The sequence below is a fragment of the Danio rerio genome, chromosome 20, assembly GCF_052040795.2.
Source record: "Danio rerio strain M-AB ecotype USA chromosome 20, GRCz13ab, whole genome shotgun sequence".
Classification (NCBI taxonomy): Eukaryota; Metazoa; Chordata; class Actinopteri; order Cypriniformes; family Danionidae; genus Danio; species Danio rerio.
The window spans coordinates 14906886-14929707 of record NC_141040.1 but is presented as its reverse complement, the minus strand read 5'-3'; the positions used below and the strand labels follow the sequence as shown (position 1 = coordinate 14929707).

Sequence of the window (22822 nt, the reverse complement as noted above, 5' to 3'; positions counted from 1 at the left end):
CCTCCTTGTTTCAATAATGCATAATAATCTTTACACCATATTAAAGACACAGCAGACAGTAAAGGTTGTCGAGAGTTTTTGTCAGTTTTAAAAGGCGTGTCTGTGCGTGATACGTGCACGTTTAGATGCCTGTATGTGTGTGCGAGACCGGGCAAAAGAGCGCTCCCTTATTTTATTTATTTTGCAGATAATACACAATATGAATACAACATAAAAACATAAAACTTAACAAATCTGTGTCCACTTTTGTAGGCTCAAAACAATAGTGTCATATCTAGATAAAATAGCCTAAACTATATTGAAATAATTTAAAGAATTACAAATATCGGATATAATAAAATCACATTAAATAAATAAACCAATATAAATCAAACAAAAGCTAGCTAAAACAATTCAGGTATGTATAATACATAAATCAAATCGTTTTAAAGTAATATTAAACTTTCATTTAAAAAAGGCCTATCTGAAAAAAAAGATTTTAGATTTTTTCTAAAACAACAAATACCGGACATGGTTTGAAATATTATTATAAAGTATTTGGATACGATGATATTAATCAAATCGTGCAAACAAAGATTGCTAGGTAACTAGGTTACTTTTTTTTCTGTCCTGTGCAGCTCCTCTTTACAAACACATCGGGGAAAACTGCAAATACAAAATGTGTTTTATGTCCTCAAACAAGTGTTTATGTGTTTATATGACGTGGTGAAATTTAAAAATGAAATTTGAAATACATGAAGAGCTTTATTTAATGAAAAGCTGCTGAGCGCAACAAAATATAGGCTATATTTTATTACTTGCTCTCATGTGCTGAAATACTTAACACTTTCATTTGGATCACAAAATCTACCTATTAGTGCCATATAATCTATAGGGAAAAAGTAATATGTTTAAGGTCTCTACGGAGCATTTGGGCTGAAAGTTTGACGCGTCTATCTAAATGAGGATGTGTATAAAATACATTTTCTACCGGGTTATTAATGGAGAATTTCTGTGGTGTTATACTATGGATGGTGCACTCCCTGCGCTGGCGAGACCACTCGATGCATGATGCCAAAAGTCTGTCGGAGAGTAAATGATTATAATGAATAAAAACACACTGGCCTGTGCGTATAGACAGATAATGTACTGTTGTATAGTAACGTGTCATTTCTTTGTTTCGGTTGTGTTCATTTTAATGGATTCGTCAGGATACGGTGGTGTGCTTTATATGCTGATTCCCGCTGAAGTGGGCAGGTTGTGTGACGTTTGACTCAGGAGACGTTCTGGGGGAAACCTCCCGGGCGATTAGCCCGATAAAAGCCCTGGATTGCACTAGCCCGACAGTGGAAATGCGACTACTGACATCCCAACCAAGATCCCACAACAACATGCAAAAAACTGCAGACCTCACTTGTCTCAGTTAAGGTGAGTGTGAGTTCAGTACAAAAAGTACTGCTGAGAAAAAAAGAACACAAAGTCTCGTCTCAGTTTTGCCAGAAAATATCTTGATGACTTTTGAGAAAATATGGACTGACAAGCAAATGTTGAACATTTTGGGAGGTGTGTATCTCGATATATGTGGATTAAAGTAACACCGCATTTCAGAAATAGAACATCATACCAATAGTAAAATACAGGGTGGTATGTGATGGTTTGTGGCTGTTTTGCTGCTTCAGGATCTGGAATACTTGCTGTAATAAATGGAGCCATGAAATCTGCTGTGTACCAAAATATAGTGAAGGAGAAAGACCTGCCATCTGTTAGTGACCTCAAGCTGAAGCAAACTTAAGTTCTGCAGCAGGACAATGAATGATACAAACCCAACCAGCAAGTCAACTTCTGAATGGCTTAAAGAAAATAAAATGAACACTTTGGAGTGACCTATTCAAAGTCCTGACCTGTATCCAACTGAGATGATGTGGCATCTGGAATCTTATAAGACGGTTCATGCACAAAAACCCTCCAATGTGGCTGAATTACAACAATTCTACAAAGGTTGGTGGGCCAAAATTAACCCACAGCCCTGTAACAGACTCATTAAGTGCGTTCGACTTGAACCATGGCTGCAGCCAGTAATCAAAGAGATTAGCTGTGTGCAGGCAGGGGCGGAGTTGAAAATAGAGCCGTCAAGCAGGACAGCTGGACACTTAGGGGCTCAAAGTTGTGGCAGTCATGATGACCGATTCACATGCCATCATCAAAATTTTTACATTTTTTAATAACAAAAGATTTACAGTACAAATAAAACAGAATACACAAACTGTAGTTTATTTTTTAACAATAAGAGAATTATGAATTAAATATATAACAAACACATGAGAGATATAAGGGGAGACGAGAGTGTAATATAAAACTACAAATGAATAGAATTAAATAAAAAGCAATAAGCACAAATTTTAGGACAATTTCTTGAACAAAAGGACATTCCTAATACTACACTTTAATTAAAAGTTTCCCAGAAATAGCAAAGTACATCAATGTCACTTTTAAAACCTAAACAAAAGATGATACTGCATCAATATGTTTGTAGTCTTTCAATAAGCATGATGTATACAAGACAGAAATGGTATGGAAGGTTGAGTGTGATCTTGGAGCACTGTCACGGTACTTTGATGCCACATGTGACAGTCAAGTGGCGTCACCGCAGCGTCAATCCGGACATTTCTAACCAGCATGCATCAATTTAAGACTTTAAGACATCACTTAAGTTTTTTTTTTTTTTTTTTTTTTTCCAGTTGATCTGCGCAGCGCTGTATGAAGTTGAACGGACCTATTGCAAGTTATTGAATGACTGCAGTTGTTGGTGGCCCAACCAATTATTAGATTTAGCCCACTTTTTCCCTCAGGGCTATGTAGTTCTGGATTTAGTTTTTCCTTAATAATAAAATCTTCATTTCGAAAGTGCATGATGTGTTTGCTTATGCTATCCTTGACTAATATTCAAATTGATATTTGATATATGATTATTATTTAAATATTTCATTTATATAATTAATGTTTGATGATCTAAAACATGGATGGGGTGGTGGCGAAGTGGGTAGGGCTGTCACCTCAAGCCTCGACTGGGTCAGTTAGCGTTTTTGTTTGTTCTCCCTGTGTTTGTATGGGTTTCCTCCGGGTGCTCCGGTTTCCCCCACATTTCAAAGACTTACGGTACAGGTGAATTGAGTAAGCAAAATTGGCTGTAGTGTGTGTGTGTGAATGGGAGTGTATGGGTGTTTCCCAGTGATGGTAGTTTCCCGGCTGGAAGGGCATTCGCTGCGTAAAAAAACATATGCTGGATAAGTTGGCCGTTCATTCCGCTGTGGCAACCCCTGATGACTATAAATTGGTTGTTCTGCAGACTAAACTTTCTTGCCCTATTCCAAAAGTTCAAGCTGGTATTGGTTTTAGGAAGGTCTCTTACTTTGGTTTTAAAGTCAGCCTGAAATGATAATTAAGTCTTTTCTTATTTCCTTTACTTTGACACACATACCAATAAAATTACTTCTGGAATAAGAAAAATTTGAAAATCAATCAACCTGATAAAAAATATTATTATTAATTTAGTTGAAACCTGATAATGAGTTACTTAAGAAACAGATTAATATTTGTTGTCTTGACTTTTTATCAATACATTTTTTTACAGTGTGCAAACGCACGGCAGAAACAAGACATGCTCTTAAAGCCCCACCCTAAAGTTTTCATAGCCCCACCTTATAGTCATTGCATATGACCAGAAGTGACAAAAGTCATTTTGAGAGGTGAGGGAAAGTTTCCATAATTGATTAAAGATTATGAGGGCAAATAGATTTTTTACAAAACAATGAGGTGCACAGATTATAACAAGCACTACTATGTACATATAAACAATAAGAAGAGCACATTTCAATGTCCTGCCGACTTTATAGCAGTGTTGTTTTGGTGAGAGCTGATCGTCATTAGCTTGTAAACAGGGGAACAGCGGCTTCAATTGTTTGAGGGAAAACATGACTAAAAAGCCCAAAGAATAAGTGTCTGCCACAGCGGGCAGGTTTGGCCCAGGTCAAGCGGAACCACTCTCTCCTCCCATTCGTCCTCCATTGTTCTCACCCTCATTAGTCAATGCTAAAGATGCCAGTCGAGAGAACCTAGCATTTACTGCAAACCAGGCTGCCCAAAACTTCACTCTAAGGCTGCGCTTTAGGAAAAAAGGGGTCTTCAGGATACACGGTCCGAGATTCTGGAAGTGGCTAAGCTGTTGAAAACACTCTCAGGATGAGGAGGAGAGGAAGTTATGATGGCACCACTGCACCCATACAGCCAGTGAGTACACCTGATGGTGAACACCATGTCTTCTGTACATTTTACAAAGAAAAAATCTGCAAACAGGACGGTTATAAATATAAATCTGCTGTAAACAATCTAAAGCTAGCTTATTTTGGTAGTGAGTTTTAGTGAGTTTGCTATTTACAATAATATGGGATGTTTTTTTTTTACATTTTCCTTGTTGTAATTGTACAATGTGTGCGTGTGTGTACTTGTTTATGTGGTTTACGAGGACACAAAACTGCATAATGACTTGATTATGACCAAGTTGTACTCTGTTAAGCCAGTTAAAGTATGACTTATGCTGGTTAAGAAAGATTTTTAGGTGTTTTAAATTATGAGAACATGTATTGTGTCCTCGTAATTCAGTTTCTGTAACTTGACAGGTTTCTTTGACATTTAAAATTTGCCACGCTTCCTGTTGTGAACAAATATACATTCCTTTTACCAAGAACACATCTGCAATTAGGAGTTATTGTAAACAAGCTAAGACTAACTTTTTATAGTAGTGAGTTTTAGCGAGTTTGCTATTTACATTAACATGGGATGCTATTTAGAATTTTTCTTGTAGTGATTGTACAATGTGTGTGTGTGTGTGTGTACTTGTTTATGTGGTTTACAAGGACACTGTATTCTGTTAATCTGGCTTAGAACTTTGAATGTTACAAAAAACATGTCAAGTATGAAATATAAGCATTTTAAATTGTGGAGAAACAAGGCAAGATCCTCAAAATTCAAAACGCATAAAAGTTGTGCTCTGTTAAGCTGGTTTGAAAATTTAAATTTAACAAAAAAAAACATATTAAGTATGAATTTTATGCATTTTGAATTACAATAATACAAGGCAAGATCCTCATAATTCAAAGTGCACAAAAGTCATACGTAACAGGTTTTTTTTACATTCAAAATTTGCCAAATGTTTGCTGTGAATGTTAGGTACAGGGACATGGGTGTGAGTGTTTGTATATATATCAGTTATATTACATTTTAAATATCAGAGCATTTTTAGATGATGTTTACGACTCAAATTTGGATTAGTTTTGATATATAGTCAGAATTAGCCCCCCTTTGAATTTTTAAAAAATATTTCTCAAATGATGTTTAATAGAGCAAGGACATTTTCACAGTATGTCTGATAATATTTTTTTCTTCCTGAGAAAGTCTTATTTGTTTTATTTCTTGCTAGAATAAAAGCAGTTTTAATTAAAAAAACAAAAATAAATTAGGGACAAAGATATTAGCCCCTTTAAGCTACTTTTTTATGATAGTCTACAGAACAAACCATCTTTATGCAATGACTTGTCTAATTACCCTAATCTGCCTAGTTCAACTAACTACCTATTAAGCCTTTTAATGTCACTTTAAGCTGTATAGAAGTGTCTTGAAAAAATTCTAGTCAAATATTATTTACTGTCATCATGGCAAAGATAAAATAAATCAGTTATTAGAAATGAGTTATTCAAACTATTATGTTTAGATAAAAGCAGTTTTGAATTTTTTAAACACCATTTTAAGGACAAATTTATTAGCCCCTTTAAGCAATTTTTTGACTGTCTTCAGAACAAACCATCATTATACTAAAACTTGCCTAATTACCCTAACCTGCCTAGTTAACGTAATTAACCTAGTTAATTAGGTTAAATAGGTTAGCTCTTGAAGCTGTATAGAAGTGTCTTGAAAAATATCCAGTCAAATATTATTCACTGTCATCATGGCAAAGATAAAAGAAATCAGTTATTAGAAATGAGTTATTTAAACTATTATGTTTAGAATTGCGTTGAAGAAATCTTCTCTCCATTAAACAGAAATTGGGGGGAAAAAAAACAGTGGGGCTATTAATTCAGGGGGGCTAATAATTCTGACTTCAACTATATATATATATATATATATATATATATATATATATATATATATATATATATATATATATATATATATATATATATCAAGATGTGTCATTGAGTGCTCAAAGTACAATTGTATACATACACAATTGAAATAACTATTCATTTTTAAAACTAATATCTATTCATTTATGTATACCTATATGCATTTATTTGTTAATTTTTAGTTTTCTTTTATGTTAGCTGCAGCATTAAGTGTTATTTACAGTACGTACATTAAGACAAGTATTGTTGCCAGTATTTCTGTCTCTTATATAGTCTCTTACAGACAAATGTAGAGTCATAGAATTGACTTTGGTATGAATAAAGTGCCCGTTTCTTCTTTGCCAACCTCAGACAGACTGATAAATTGGCTCCATGCTATACAAATGACAGGCTTGTTTTTCTCTGGCTGTGTGAACAAGTGATCATTGTTTGGTGCTGTGTAATTGCCCCAGAATGCAATAGTGCGGAAGAAGTTTTCAGAAAGGCTCTGCAATTATGCCATGTTGCATTAATATATACTAAATAACTGATGCATGCTGTGCTTGAATAGGTTTTGCCTCTAGTGGGACTCATGTCAAGAGCTTTGAACCCCGATATGCAAATATAAAAAAAGAGGTTGCTTATTTGTTCTCTTATAAATGCATAATTAATTACATGTGACAGTTTTGACAATTTTTAAAAATGGATGTTCTTTGTCTAAGATTAATGCTTTAGAAACCTTTAACATAAGTGATTATTTATCATTTTGGCTTTACAAAATAGGTTTGACTACTCTAAAATAGTGAAGCAGTGTGCCCTAATAATATTATGGGCTGTTAAGTTCAAGGACAACAACTACTGTATAGCATTGACAATATTTCATGTAGACCCTAATATTGTGTAAATAGCAGGGCTTCCAGAGATATTCCGTTAATTTACAGAAAATAACCATTTCACAAAATTATAAGCTGAATTGTAAAAATACAGAACATACTTCACAGTTAAATTTACAGTTTATTTCTGTTGATAATTTGCATTTAAACTGTGAAAAACAGAAAACAAACTGTAAAAAATGTTAAAATCTGTAAAAAAAAACAAACAAACAAACATTAATTTATTGCTCCGTAATTACAAGTTATTACTGTCATTTTACAGATTATAACTGTAATAATACATGTAATTACTGCCATTTTACTAATTACTACTGCAAATATACAGAGTATTACTGTATTTGTACAAATTATAACTGTAAATATATATTTTAATATTGTAATTATACAGATTAAATAATGTGATTTTAAAGACAATTACTGTAATTATAAGGGTTATTAATACAATTATTCAAATGTAATTTATAATGGTTATTACTGTAATTATACAGATTAATTAATGTGATTATACAGATTAGTTTCTGTAATTATACATGCAATCATTAAATATTCTATAAAATTTTAAAACAGAAAAAGAAGCTTTTAAAAATTATTTAAAAAGTACAAACAGTTGATGTTGTCATTAAACACTGTAAATATAACTATGAACTATATTATCAAATCTTTTTAGGATATGTAGGTTAAACTCCAAAACAATTTGCTTGAAAAAAAAAAAAAAAAAACTGATTTTTTCTTTTTTTACAAATAACACATTCACTCATCATTTAACAACAAAAACAAGATTGGTGTCATGTGAGGATGCCTGCACAACACAGTTAATGATCAGATAGCAGATTATTAAGAGAATCATCTTGCAATTAAAGGTTGAAACAGGAACAAACAGGTACATACAGATAATCCAAAGCGTAAAGGCAGCAAACAAAGTGGCAAGGCAAAGCAGTGGTCAAACACAGCAAGGGAAAACGTGTCGCAAGGCTCACTAAAGCTGTGATCACACTGCACTTTTCTCCCCATAGACTTCCTTTCATATGCACGTGAATGCATCAGACTGAAAAAGCAAAGATTGTGCGACAGGTTTTCACTGTTTGCTGCGTTGGAAAGTTCAAGCTTGGTGAACTCTGACCTGCGACATCGCATCACATGATTGCGTAAGACCAACTGAAAATCAAAACATGAACTCTCTGGACTGGAATTCAAAACATGAACCAATCGCTCGCTTTTTAAATGTCTAATTGTCTTGTTTAATAAGGCCCTTTTGCAGCACCAAATTACATAATTTTGCACCCACAAACTGTAGTGTGACCGCAGCATCAACAATTTAACAGGACTCAGCAGCGATGTGTCTGTGAGTTTATAGTCTTTGAAATCAGTCCGTAATGATCTTTTGGCTGTGTGTGTAATCAGTGAGAATTAGAAACCCGGGTGTGCGAGGTGCATGCTGGGAGTTGTAGTTAATGTTGTTGTTAATGTAGCATGTGTGTAGTGATTGTAACAGTTAGCATAGCAACATTGTTAGCCACTGATTAATTTTTTTTAACAATAACCCGTTTTTCCATAAACAGTTTTTAGAGTGGGAGAAACAGCTATTTAGAGCCATTTATACACTATACATTACAAAATCTAAAATCATAATAAAGTAAAACATTAAAACAAGGGTGTCAGACTCTGAGCAGTTTAGATAGTATAGATATCTAGTATAGATATAGATATCTATCTTGTATAAATGGGAGTATAAAATGTTTTGTAGTTTACAGTGCATGCATTTTATGCAGCCTACAAACAATAAGCTATTATTTTATATTATATCATTACAATCTTCACTAAAATCAATTTGACATAATTTTTTTTCTCTATTTTTACAGGTTTAATCTGTAAATATTAACTTAAAATTATGTGTTACTCTATGAAAATACAGAACATTTCCTTTAAAAAACTGAAAAATAATGTAACACCAAAATACAAGCAATAACTGTGAATTTATTAGTAGAATTTATTATTACAGAAAAAAATCTGTAAAACAACAAGTGTTTCATTGTATAATAAAAAACTTTTTAAAAAATAATAATAAAATTAAAAAAAATACAGACAATTACCTGTAAAATAATTTTTCACAGTGTTCGCCGACTCATAGCACTGAGGTGCTCACGCGACTTGAGTTTGATTCCTGGCTCGAGGTCCTTTACCAATCCTTCCCCCTCTCTCAATTCTCATATCCAAATAAAGGTAAGCACTCATTTGAGTACAAAAATCATTTTGATTCTTAATGAGTGTTTTCATATTTATATTTAGTGGTCCCCAACCTTTTTATCACCACGGAACAGTCAACACTTGACAATTGTATGGCGGGCTTCCTTGTCGGAAAGTTTGCACATGGAAAAGATGTGATATGTGAAAGACCGCCATCATTTGCAATCTCCAGCAGTTGATCTTCTTGCACAGACATGGTGGATTCACCTGATTTGTTGACAAATGGAAATTTTACAAAGAAACTTTCCAAAGATGTCTGTTCCTTACTTTCTTTCTTACTTATTTTGCTAGCTTGTGGATTACATTTTGGCGCTCAAGTGACGGAGATGTAACCAAGAGAATACGGTAATTTTTCAATATAAAAGATTTTTCAAAAAGGAATATCGCTCAGACTCAGATAATAAATAAAACAAAAAAAATAATTAATGATCTATTGTGCAGCTTGTTTTTAATTGATCCACAGACCTGTACCGGTCCACGGAGGGACTCTTATTTATACGCTCACTTGTCATGCTTGTGTTTTTGATGGTTTGGCGATCTTGTGACTGAATAATAAGTAGGTTAGTGTCTGCTCCGTTCAGTTTTTTTTTTCTCTGCAGCCTTTACATTTAATTAAAGAGTTATTAAATTATTACAGCTCAGATGAACATTTTGTGTTTAAAAACACATTTGTAGAAAGCAGCCCGTATTTAGTGGTATAATATAATGTAGTTGTTTTTGCTAAATAAAGCCTTTGAGTCTAATAAGGCATAAGCCTGTCGGAAATGTACATTATTCCGTACTTATGTTCATGAATTAAATCCAAACCAAGTGTCATTTGTTTTAAAGAAAAATAGCACATATTGAGCAAATAAAATCCCAAAAAGAATGTATTTTTTGTTTATTTTCTATGAAAATTCTGTATTGAGTTTTTGGAATAGGGTATAACTTTCCTTCCTAAAAAATCATCCAACCCAAGCTCATTCTGATTACGTACACACACACTCACACACACACACACACACACACACACACATATATATATATATATATATATATATATATATATATATATATATATATATATATATATATATATATATATATATATATATATATATATGGATAATTATTTAACTACAGGCACTTTTAAGTCCTTTGATTATATTTCCAAAAATATATTTCATTTTGATCAAATTCCTTTTTCTTTTTCAAACTAACAATAAAACCTACTTTAAAAAAAAAATACCAGCTTTTTATTACATTTTTTTCATATTATTCTACCTTCTTTTAGGGGTCAAAATCACTGTTTTCGCCTTGTCGCACACCCAGAAGTTTAACCTTCAATAACAAGAATAACATTTTGAAATATTATTTATCTGGTAACTATTTATATATCTTGATAAAGCACTAGTGAAATAAGTTAAATATTTTGTAGTTATTAATGTGAGACTATTATCAATATTATTTTTTATACAAAATATAGCTGTCACACAGTATCAGTGTCATTTCTTAGACAATGTTTGAATGCCATAATTTATTTCATTTTGAAATTAAAGCTGTATATTGAGATGTGGTGGAAATGACATTTGTTCAGTTCACGATGGAAAATTTTTTAATATTAACAATTTCTCTACCTATCAAAGTTTGTCCTCTTACAGATCTTAAAACTAGACAAATTGTATAAACTTATGAGGCTACGGTATGTCAATTTTGAACAAGTTCATTTTATTCAACTTCACAAGGCTAAAAGTGCCCATGGTTGAAGAATATATATATATATATATATATATATATATATATATATATATATATATATATATATATATATATATATATATATATATATATATATATATATATGTATATATATATATATATATATATATATGTATATATATATATATATATATATATATATGTATATATATATATATGTATGTATATATATATATATATGTATATATATATATATATATATGTATATATATATATATATATATATATATATATATATATATATATATATATATATATATATGTATATATATATATATATATATATATATATATATATATATATATGTATATATATATATATATATATATATATATATATATATATATTGTAGCAAGGCAGGGGGAAAACACAAACACAGTTGAGTTGAGTTACAAACAAGTCCCCAGAGGGTGCTTTATTTACAAGTGAATATGTGATTAAATGGTGCTCTTCTTGGGGTGCGTGCTCGAGTGCTCCGGGGAGGTGGTGAAGGATGGTGAGAGTTCTGGTGTTGGATCGTTCACGAGCTGGAATCTGCAGGGTGAGAGACAAAGAGCCACAAGCGTTAGCACAGGGAGTCATGTGGAAATGAAGCTTGTCTTCCTCCTGTGTGGGGCTGGCTTTTATCTCTACCTGGCTGATGAGGTCCAGCTGTGAGCGATCCTGTGCTGATGAGGTTCCAGCTGGGGTGAATTTGTGACCAGGGCGACGTGGCATCAGTGTGCTCGCTACATTATATATATATCACCGATAGTGTTTTCAAAGGCACACATTGACCCAATTTGTTTCTCTGGCTACAATTTGCAATCTCCATAAATGTATGTAGTAGTACGTTTTCAAAATGAGCCTATGTTGAAATCATCTAAACAACTAAAAATGTAATATTTTGTATGCCAGGCCACTAGTTGGCGATGTCACTACATACACACAGCAAGTTTCAGTGAATTGCAGGAATAATTGTTAATTCCATTGAAAGATCATTCCATGCTTTATTACCTGACTATGAAGTTTCGAAGGCAGCATAGAAGTATCACTCGCTGTCTTCGCCATCCCAAAATCCTGTAAACTCCATTTCTGATAGTCTAGCCCCCCAAAAAAAAGATGGGGTCTCAAAGCACTGCTTAGGTGTCAATTTGTAGATGTATATTTCTAACCAACATGTTCCACTTTTGATAGCATTTAATTATTTGTAGTAAGGCATAGTTATATACACTAGATATCGCATATGGACCCTGAGCATGCATCAATAGCACCGCCACATTAGCATTAGCAGTTAAAGCAGGAGAGGGCATGTGTTTCAGGACATGAATTAGATAATATTTAACAGGGAGGGTGGATAATACATTAAATAAATACATAATTAATATAATTTTCATAATAAAAAATGCATACTGACCACTGGCAAAACTCCTGATTATAGATATATGTATATATGTGTATATATCTATACTCTGGACAGACAGTCCTCCACTACATCTTGGTCTCACATTCATTTCAAAGGAGCGCTACCCTGTACTAAAATGGCGGCTCTATTAATTTGCTTCTACCAATAGACAACAATAGCAAAAGAGACATCTAATGTAAATATTGTAGGGTCCAGCCAGTTGGTCCAATGACGGTATCCAATGGTGGATGAAGGTTCACTGCATGTTCGGTCTTTCCAGTGCACAATGTTGATTTATAATAAACTTAACTCATATCTGACTCCAATTTTAGTATGAGATGGTTTAGAATATTAATATGTTTATCCTCGTTTTATCTGACTCCAATTAAAAAACATTGAGAAGGTTATTTTGTTTCCTTTCACATTATTTTAGATTATGATTGAATATTCTCTTCGGTTCATCATTTTATGTTATTCTCGTTCATTGGGATCTCTATAACATCCTGAATCTTGTACCGGCCGAGTATACAATTTCTTAAGCACAAGCATGTCAGTCTTGGTCACTAAACAGGGGCGATTGACCGCTATCCTAAAAAGGCAGAACCCTACTTACTCAGATTAGGATATTTTTTATGCGGTCCCCATAGGTCTGCTACCTCCTAAATCAGACAGAGCTATTTAGTCATATAACGATCATTACTATAGAATTAAGCAGACCAGTCGTACTTAAACTAGTAGTAACTTTGAATAATCACTATACTATCTAAATAGTATTAAAAGTTTATCGGGTGAAGGACTATCCCCTTAGATATCCTTTTACAGCCTAAGTATACATGAATAAATGCCAATTTGTTAGTCGGAGCTCTAGAGACATCGTGTAACGTGCCGCAATGCTCCGTCTACCGTGTTCTAGTCCGCTACTAACCTGAACAGGGGCTTGTGGTGCTATGAAATTACCACAATCTACTAAAGATAATAACACGAACTCTGTTTGAATCATTCAAAACATAACAATTTATTAGTCAGGTAAATGTATTATGCCAATTCAATCAGTCAATTCATAAACGATCAATACAAAACATCAAATTATCAAAGATAAATCCAAGATGAAAAAGATGCATTCCTGACTTTGAAATATACATAACATGGAACAAGCCATGTTATGGGCTGATCTGGTTAGGCAGAATCGCCCTGAGTTTTTCTTAGACCTTACCTTAAATAATCCAAGAATTCCCTCAAGGAAGGGGGTGTGAATAACAAAGAAGGCATTTAGACTTAGTGTAAAAGTCACACCCCTCACAGTGGTTCAAAAGATGCCTGAAGTTATATATTTATTGTTCTGATTATGTCTATTTCTGAGAGAATGAGACCATTGTACCAATCGCACTGAGACATTTCAAATGATATCAAACATGATAGTTAAAGTCAGTTTGGTTAATCTAAAACATTGAAATGACCATATGCGTGAGTTAGGGGGATGAAGCTGAGTTCAGCAATTTTAGATGCAAATGCAGCAGGAACTGGTTTTTCCCGCATTCCCCCTTGTTGGGTTGTGAAGTCACCAGTCTCTGTTTTAAGCTCATGTTTCGAATTGTCAAAGATATCAGAATATTTGCAATATTTCAATTCTTACAATATCTATGGTAGTAAGCAAGTATGTCCTTAGTTATCCACAAAACACTCTCTATTTTGTTGTGCAGGATTAAATTTGTGTGCCATTTCAAAAGTGTGTCTTAATTCAGTTTGATGAGGTGCCTGCAGAGCTTTCGGACAGAGCCCATGTCTGTGTATGGAACATGACTCACTCCCAAAACTACCCTGAATGGCAACATGGTCACCATAGTAACATTGTAAAAGAATTAAGGCTTTGAGTTGTTGACAAAACAAACCTTATACCTCAAAGACATGGGAAAATCTAAAAAAGTTATTAAACTGCTGTTTGGAGAGGCATCATACTTCAAACTGTTGCTATTGAACAGCTTACACTCCCTTGACCATAATAACTGAGCTGCATGGGTGGTGAAGTGAGAAAAGCTGGGTTCAAAACCTAAGACTGAGCAAAAACACATACTTGCTCCGCACCTAAAAAAAGAAAGACATGCATCTCAGAGCAGCTGACAACTAAAAACTTTCAAACAGGTCCAGTTCTCAACCTTCAGATCTTCATCTATACATCTAGCTAGCAACTAGCCTATAACATGCTAGAAAATGCCTGTTTTTAGTAGTTAAAGGACACAAAACTAACCATATTGATTTTGTTAGCTCACATTGATAGTTTTGTGGTGAACAAAACAAACCACGCCTATTCTTCTCATTTAATATTACATTTGTATTGTTAAATGTGTAACAATACAAAAAAAATAAATAAAAATGTGGCAGCTTCCTGTTCATGAAGACTTTAAATCAGTTGTTTTCTGGGAATAGCGTTTTGTCACCATTGACCAATCAGAATCAAGTAGAGAACCATTTAATATTATATGAAACTGTAGCACAATGTTCACTTATGTTAGAAAATGTATGCTAATTCATGCTAGCAACAGGTTAAACCATGCGAAAACATGCTAGCAACATAGAATTTAATGCTACAACATACTAATTTATGATCAAAACATAATAATTTTTGTTAGTAATGTTTTATGCTAGAAATATGATAATTCCTGTTGAAAACACAAACACACTATAAAAACACGCAAATTTAAGCCAATATTTAAGTTTGTTGTGAAAAAAATTAAGGTATCGTGTAGGTAATCTAATGTTAAAGTTTGTTTCTGAATTTGACTGTTGGCATCTCTTTCTATGCTCACTGGTTGAATGTCCATTTTCAAATGTAATTCAAGATGGGTTTTATTTTCAGAGGATAACAAATGTGAAATTCAAATATCAAATTGTCTGAAATATGGAAAAAGTCCTGTAGTTCATTGTCTTGACATTTGATCCTACCCATAAAATTATGCTACCAACGCTGTATTTCAATGTTTCTGAGGTTGGAGTTAAGGATTAGGGTAGGCTAGAGTAATATTAGCTTCACATCACACCTCTCCGCATCAAAATTTACGATGGAGCCATCTAATGGGTAGCATATTTTCTCATCAATATGTGCAATATCTACTTTTTGAATGGGAGGTAGGACAATTCTAACAAAACTGTTGTTTTGGTCATCAGGGACTAATGCTCACTTAAAGACTGAACATGTAACATGAATGCCAATAATGTCAACGTTTTCACTACATCGCATTTGTGATGGAGCGATCACCAGTTGTTCGTCACTACCCATATCATTGAATTTGGGACACCAAACCCACTATATTCAACCACATCTCATTCTGAAAACGTACTGATACGTATACGAAAACGTATATACATTTCTGTAGAGCACCAAATTTGTCCCAGGAGCTATGTTTTTTTGTAGTTTTTGTTTTTTGCTTTTTGAGATCTCAAATTTCTTTTCCGAGTGCCATTTGAGCCTGCTGATTATTGACTGACTGACTAATCAACTGACCCATCCTTCTCCTTCCATAGACCCAACCAATTGTGTTTTCAAAAGCACCGATTGACCCATCAACCTACTTCCCTAAACCCAGTTGATTATTATTTAATTGTTTATTTAAGTTTTAGGCTTCTGTTTTTGTCTTACCTGTTTTTAAAACTATTCTTTGCTGAACTTAAACCCCGTCATTGTGGTCACCTCCGTTTTACGTCTCAAGTCTGCTGATGTACATGATGAGCTAACAGGACAATCTAGTAATATTGAGAAAGTCATCCATACGGAGGTAAGCGATTAGCTGGTAAGCGCGAAAAGGAATGGCATCATACAGCCCTGTAGCATACGTTTTAAAGACGAAATGCAGCCATACATACTTCTGGCTACATAATTCATGATCCCAAAAATTGTATATAGGAAGACATTTTCAAAATGAGCCTATGTTGATTTTATTAATACTTCATTTGTATGGTTGCAGGTTTTTTTCTATGCCACTCAAAAAAAAAAAGACCAGAAATAGCCTCAGAGTCTGTAGAAGAGGTCCCAATATTTTTCTCATTTGTAGCCAAGGAATGGATCCAGCGAGAGGTGAATGAGACAACCTGCACGAAGTCAAGACAATAGAGGTTGCACAACTATATCGATAATCCCACCCAGTTTACTAAACTAAACTACAGTGGAAATACAAACCAAGCTGAGGAAAACTGAACCAAAGAGAGCCAAACTGCTTTAGACTGTTCTTTTTTCTTTTTTTTTTTGGCTTCAGTGTGAGAGGACAGTAGTTAGAAAGAAAGAAAATTTAGTGAGAGTAGGCAAAATGGGCGGGATCAGGAAATGTCTGTGAGATTTAACCCATCCAAGTGCACACTCACTATTTTCCCCGTGTTCGGCTGAATTTCCTCCGGGTGCTCCAGTTTCTCCCACAGTCCAAAGACATGTGCTATAGATGAATTGGGTACGCTAAATTGTCCGTAGTTTAGTGTGTAGATCCTGGTCCTCCATGTTGGGGGTTGAGCATTGGGTTAACAACCCACCACTTATAAAGGAGATGTTTCAAAACACCAACATGGTGCTGTTAAATATCAACTTCAATATAAACGGCCCTGGGAGTAAGTAGGTACAGTAATTAAGCACACAGCAAGTAAATACACATTGTGCCTTGCTCATCGATCACCTGAGCTGCAGCCATGCTATTGAGATTGATAAGAGTATTGGTTATTCATTACTAATTTCCCATTTCCAATCCATGCCAGTGCTGGAACCTGCGATTTGGACCAACTCGCCAAGTCCAACTTTATAACTATTAGGCCATTGCTTAATACCACAGCTTTAAATATGTAAACACACCATGAAAGCATTAGGATATTTCCCAGTCCTCAAACAGAGAAAAAGATCACAATGTTCTGAATTTATCCATAATGTGTGAACTTGTGTGTGTGAAAAATCTTCAGACATTCACTATACCATCACCTTGTCATCCATTTTTGACAATAATTACAAAGTGGGTTTTAAAAAAAATCAAGTTCTGACAAAATCTCTTGACTCGTATGTTTGAAAATGCCACTGGTTTGATATTTTATATGTCATCCAAAGCCATTGAGGCGTTTCTGAATGTGACCTAATAAAAGACCAAGGGGCTACAATGTACCTGGATTTAATGTCACTGAAGAAGCCAAATCAGTGGAGATCAGGGACAAGCGGCGAAAAGAAGACAAAAGACTGTCTTTAATCCCGAATTTCAAGAGTTCACACTTAGCTGATGATTTATAATAAGCTTGTTTGGTTTGGTCCTGGGAGAGAGCCCTGAGCTCAAGGGATCCTCGCGCCCAGGACTACCTCGAGTTCGCAGTGCAAGAGGGAGATTGAGCTCAGGTAGATCTCAAAAACTCCCCCGCTGATGTGTCTAAAGGTGAACAGCTTTAAGAAGAAAAAATACTGGTGCTGGGAGCTAAACTATCATGCCCATTTGGCTTAATCAGTTTACGTATGATGCAAGTCTTTGGATGGTGAGAAGAAACCGGAGAACTCAGGGGAAACCCACACGGACACTGAAAGAACATGCAAACTCTGTACAGAAACGCCAACTGGCCTGATGAGGACCAGTGCTGGTGGTGGTCTTGCTGTGGCACAACAGTGCTAACCACTGAGTCACCAATATAGGTAAAAGGGGGAGGAGAAGAGGAGGAGGAGGAGGGGGGGGGGGTCTTCATGATGAAAAGGGTTGTGGAATGAAGACTGTGGTTATTTGAAGTGACTTAAGTCTGGTTTATACTTTTGCATCAAGTTATGGTGTGACCCTCGGCGCCTGCCTGTTTCTGTTGCTCTAAAATAACACTTCAGAAATGCTAGTTGGCAGTGAGGTGTTTATGTTCCTCTGTGTCGAGTTTCTTTGCTGGTGCTTTTTTTTTTTAACGATACCTTAATGTACAAGTGGCTCAAAGTCGCTCATTTTGAGGCTGGAATCGGCGGATATGCAACAACTTTAATTATAAAAACAACAATTTATCAGTTTCCATCCGGAGCTCCTAAACGGGACACTTGTAAACACTCGCAGCACTCGCAACGTGCGGCTCTCACCTCTGCCCACACTTGTCAGTGATACCAAGCCAACCAATCACAGAGCTTGCGTTACGCGTCAGTGCGATGTGTAGTTACATTTTTTGAGAGGTGGGTATCAGCATCGCCACTGGTTACGGCGAGGGGTATGCGTCCTCATTTAAAATGTTTATCAGTTTAAAAACATATTGTTTATTTGAATTCAATAATGAGATCTGCTTTTGAAAGATCAAGGTGTAAACCTTTTTCGTCAGTTAGCGGTCATACATTTTTTGGCCAATAGGAGGTGAACAAAACTAAGCAGTTTTGTAGAGGGGCAAGTCGAAAGTTAATACCAGGAATGATCATTATTACTACTAGAAAACACATCCTTTTTGGCTTGACTCCCAACGTTTTTATCCTTTTCTAAACCTCAGGTTAAAGCTGAACTGTCCTTGTATCTCTGTTGGGCAGTTATCTTATTCATTCATTCATTTTGTTTCAGCTTAGTCCCATTATTCATCAGGGGTCACCCGAGCGGAATGAACCGCCAACTTATCAAGCATATGTTTTACGCAGCAAATGCCCTTCCAGCTGCAACCCAGTACTGGGAAAAGTGATCTGATTTTTATGTATGTAAATATCTCTTAAATATACTGTTCACATCTGACCTTCTGTCTTCAGTCTGAGCGGCTCTTAAAGGTCAGTATGTTTACCAGTTCCGCTCACTCTTGTTACTATGGGAGAAAGAGACAGGTGGACATTTCTGGTTTTAAGTTACACAATCTTGTTCGATCAACTGTCATGTAAACCAGGAGTCTTCAACCTTTTCTTCACCACATACCACCTGAAGTTGCATTTGAAAATATTTGCCTCATTCCAATTTGCATACTATTTATCCTAAATAGTATTTAATAGCCCAATTAGTATGTCTCACATCGTAGTATGCTGAAATGAATATTCCAAAGTTACTTGGACAAAGCAGCCTTTAGTAATATTATCACAGCTTTGAAAGTCACCACAGGGAGATTCACTCATTAGTTAATTAATTCATTCATTCATTCATTCATTCATTTTTCCTCAGCTTAGTCCCTTTATTCATCAGGGGTTACCAGAACGGAATGAACTGCCAACTAATCTAGCATATGTTTTATGCAGCAGATTCCCTACCAACTGCAACCATGTACTGGGAAACATCCAAACACACACATATACTATAGCCAATTTAGTATTTAGTTTATTCAATTAAACTATAGCACATGTCTTTGGACTGTGGTGAAAACTAGAGCACCAATGGGGAGAATATGCAAACTCCACACAGAAACGCCAACACAGAAACGCCCCCTTCTTGCTTTGAGGCAACAGTTCTAACCACTGAACCACCCTGTTGCCCTTTTCTTATAATCTAAAATACCATATTGTTTGTAAATATTTGATGATTGTAGCAACATTACAGCTGGCTTATTTGTGTTCCCTCATTACTTGAATTGTTTATTTGATTACATCAATTCAGTTTATATCCTTGCACTTTTATTTGTGGCTAAACAACCAATCAGAACACTCTTTTCAGCAGGCTGTGATTCCACATGCTGGATCAGGCCAACTCGATCCGACATTAACCCTATGAGAGGTGATGTTTAATGTTGATGAAAACATCAAACCAGCTAGCCAGCCCAATACTGGCCTAATGAATTGTAATTGCCAACCATTGGCTTGGTGTGTCCCAACCCTGATCGGTAATATAGGGCAGCGGTTCCCAACAGGGGGGTCCCGGCCCACAATGGGGCCTCAGCGAGCTCTGTGGGGGGTCGCGTCATATTTTAGAAATTTCTTTCCAGTGGACAATTAGAAGAATGATCTTGTTGCCTTAGTTCATTTTATCCCCCAGCACAGTGGTCCTCAACCACCGGTGTGTGGATCAATTGGTAATGGGCCGCACAAGAAATCCTTAATTATTTCTGTTTTATCTATCATTTGAGTCTGAACAATACTTTATTTTGAAGTCTTTTGTTTTGAAAAATGACCATACTCTCTAGCTTACATCTTGGTCACTTGAGCACCCAAATTTAATCCACAAGCAGCAAACTGAGTAAGAAACAGACGTCTTTGGAAAGTTTCTTTGCTAAGGGGAAAGAGCCCCGTTGAGGACTCGTGAACTGCCAAGAAATGTATCCCCAACCCATTTTTCAACAAATCAGTTGAATCCACCATGTCTGTGCAAGAAAACCAACTGCTGGAGATCTCACATGATGACGGCATTTTAGTAGCTGTTTGCATATTGCGTTTTTCTGGAGTTTGCATAAGTGTATTGTTTCCAATAGAGGTGCACGGCTTGACGTGCTCACGCCAAATCAATCCTGCAAGCTCACAATAAGTCATGTTGCAAGAATTGACTGATCAGCTTCAGCTTATATAGAATATTCACATTTTGGTAAGACTAATTTTCTCAGACAAGCACAGAACACTCAAACACAGCAATGCGTTGTACCTAATATAAATAAAACTTATATCAGAGTGACAGCAACGTTTTGTCAGCCTGTCATCCTCTGAGAAAATGGTTGATGGTCGCTACAAAAACAAATAAATGTTCATATTTTAAAGAGATAGCAGTGAAAAAATGTAATTTAATGCAGTGCTTTTCGTACACTCTGAGACCCACTTAATATTGGACATCACTCAGTCATTGGAGATGGCTGATTTTTAAAGAAAACAGACCCTAAACGTGCCAATGTGGCTATGGAAAACAGTTCACCGGAAACGCTTAACCCTGAATACTATCAAATTAAAAGTTCTTTAGTATACTTACGCACATACCCTATTGGCCACAAAACATAAATTTGATTAGAACTACAAAAGAGGGTAAAAAAGTAAAAAAAACTACAAACAGATAACTGTTAAGTAGAGTGGCTTTTGTTAAGATGTTTGAGTCACATAATACAGTGGTAATCAACCCTGTTCCTGGAGATCAACTTTCCTGCATAGTTTAGCTCCAACCCTGATCAAACACACCTGAACCAATTAATTAGGACCTAATCAGCACTTGATAATTACAGGCAGGTGTGTTTGATATAGGTTGCAACTCAAATATGCAGGAAAGTAGATCTCCAGGAACAGGGTTGGTCACCCCTGACTGAATATATATGTAACAACCAGGCTAGTTTCTCCCTGTCACGTTTGGCGTGATCAAAACAGTACAAAAACAAAAAGGTGTGGATCCAAGTGCAGATATTTATTTACAGTGCAACAAACAAGGTGATCAAAATACAAAGTAACAAACAAATGACAAAACTAGAAACTAAAACAGAGACAAGGCTCAAGAATCAAAACTCGAATAACAGACTTACTGGGAAAACTGCTGCAGGAAAGACAAGAAGGACAAACGACGCGATGCCAAACAAAGGTGTAATGGTAGAATATATAGTCCAGATAATCAACAGTAACACAAAACAGATGTGATGACAGGTCAGTGTAGGTGTTCCGGTGTGTGCGCGGGGCATGTATGAAAATGTAGTTTTTCTGAGACGCTGTAGTGCTGTCTTAGTCCTGATGCACTACAGCGCCCTCAGGTGGTCACTGATGGATGTGACATTACCCCCCCTCTAAAGAGCGGCTTCCAGACGCTCCCAGACTAGTTCACAGAGAGGGGGCGGAGCGGAGCAGGAACAAAGGGAGGGATGGGAGGGCCAGATCAGGGTCAGGCACCCCGACAGGAAGCCAGGGTGCAACCGAGGAATCAGTCCGAAATGAGGAGAACCACCTGGGAGGGGCGGGAGGGATGATCCACGGATGATCCTGCAGAAAACACAAGGCAGGAAACCCCAAGAGAGCAAGCTGGAGAGGCAACTGGACAGGAGCCGGCGGGACTGGAGGCAACTGGACTGGAGCCGGCGGGACTGGAGGCAGCTGGACTGGAGCCGGCGGGACTGGAGGCAGCTGGACTGGAGCCGGCGGGACTGGAGGCAGCTGGACTGGAGCCGGCGGGACTGGAGGGAGCTGGACTGGAGCTGGCAGAACAAGGAGCCCGAGCGAGGTCGGCAGAGCAAAGAGCCGGACTGAAACCGGCAGGGCCTGGAGCCGGACTGGGTCCAGCAGGGCGAGATGTCTGGGTGGTGCCGGTAGGGCAAGACGTCTGGGTGGTGCCGGTAGGTCAAGACGTCTGGGTGGTGCCGGCTGGGCGAGGAGCCGGGCTGGTGCCGGCAGGGCGAGGAGCCTGGGTGGCGCCGGCAGGGCGAGGAGCCTGGGTGGCGCCGGCAGGACGAGGAGCCTGGGTGGCGCCGGCAGGGCGAGGAGTCTGGGTGGCGCCGGCAGGGCGAGGAGCCTGGGTGGTGCCGGCAGGGCGAGGAGCCTGGGTGGCGCCGGCAGGGCGAGGAGCCTGGGTGGCGCCGGCAG

At 36.5% G+C, this 22822-nt stretch overlaps 2 protein-coding genes across 5 annotated transcripts in view; both read left to right on the top strand.

Annotated features, from left to right (window-relative positions):
• The window catches only part of LOC137488715 (uncharacterized), a 731364-nt gene that overhangs the window by 208187 nt on the left and 500355 nt on the right, over nucleotides 1–22822 (top strand). The gene's annotated exons all lie outside the window — the stretch shown is intronic.
• The window catches only part of tagapb (T cell activation RhoGTPase activating protein b), a 74445-nt gene continuing 55565 nt past the window's right edge, over nucleotides 3943–22822 (top strand). For 2 of the 4 annotated variants that reach the window (XM_087296631.1, XM_087296633.1), the window contains exon 1: nucleotides 3943–4266. In XM_087296631.1, coding sequence (XP_087152757.1) covers nucleotides 4219–4266 — 48 coding nt within the window. In that variant the 5' untranslated portion in view covers nucleotides 3943–4218. The remainder of the gene's footprint in view (nucleotides 4267–22822) is intronic. The other 2 variants (NM_001365334.1, XM_087296634.1) reach the window with 2 other exon arrangements.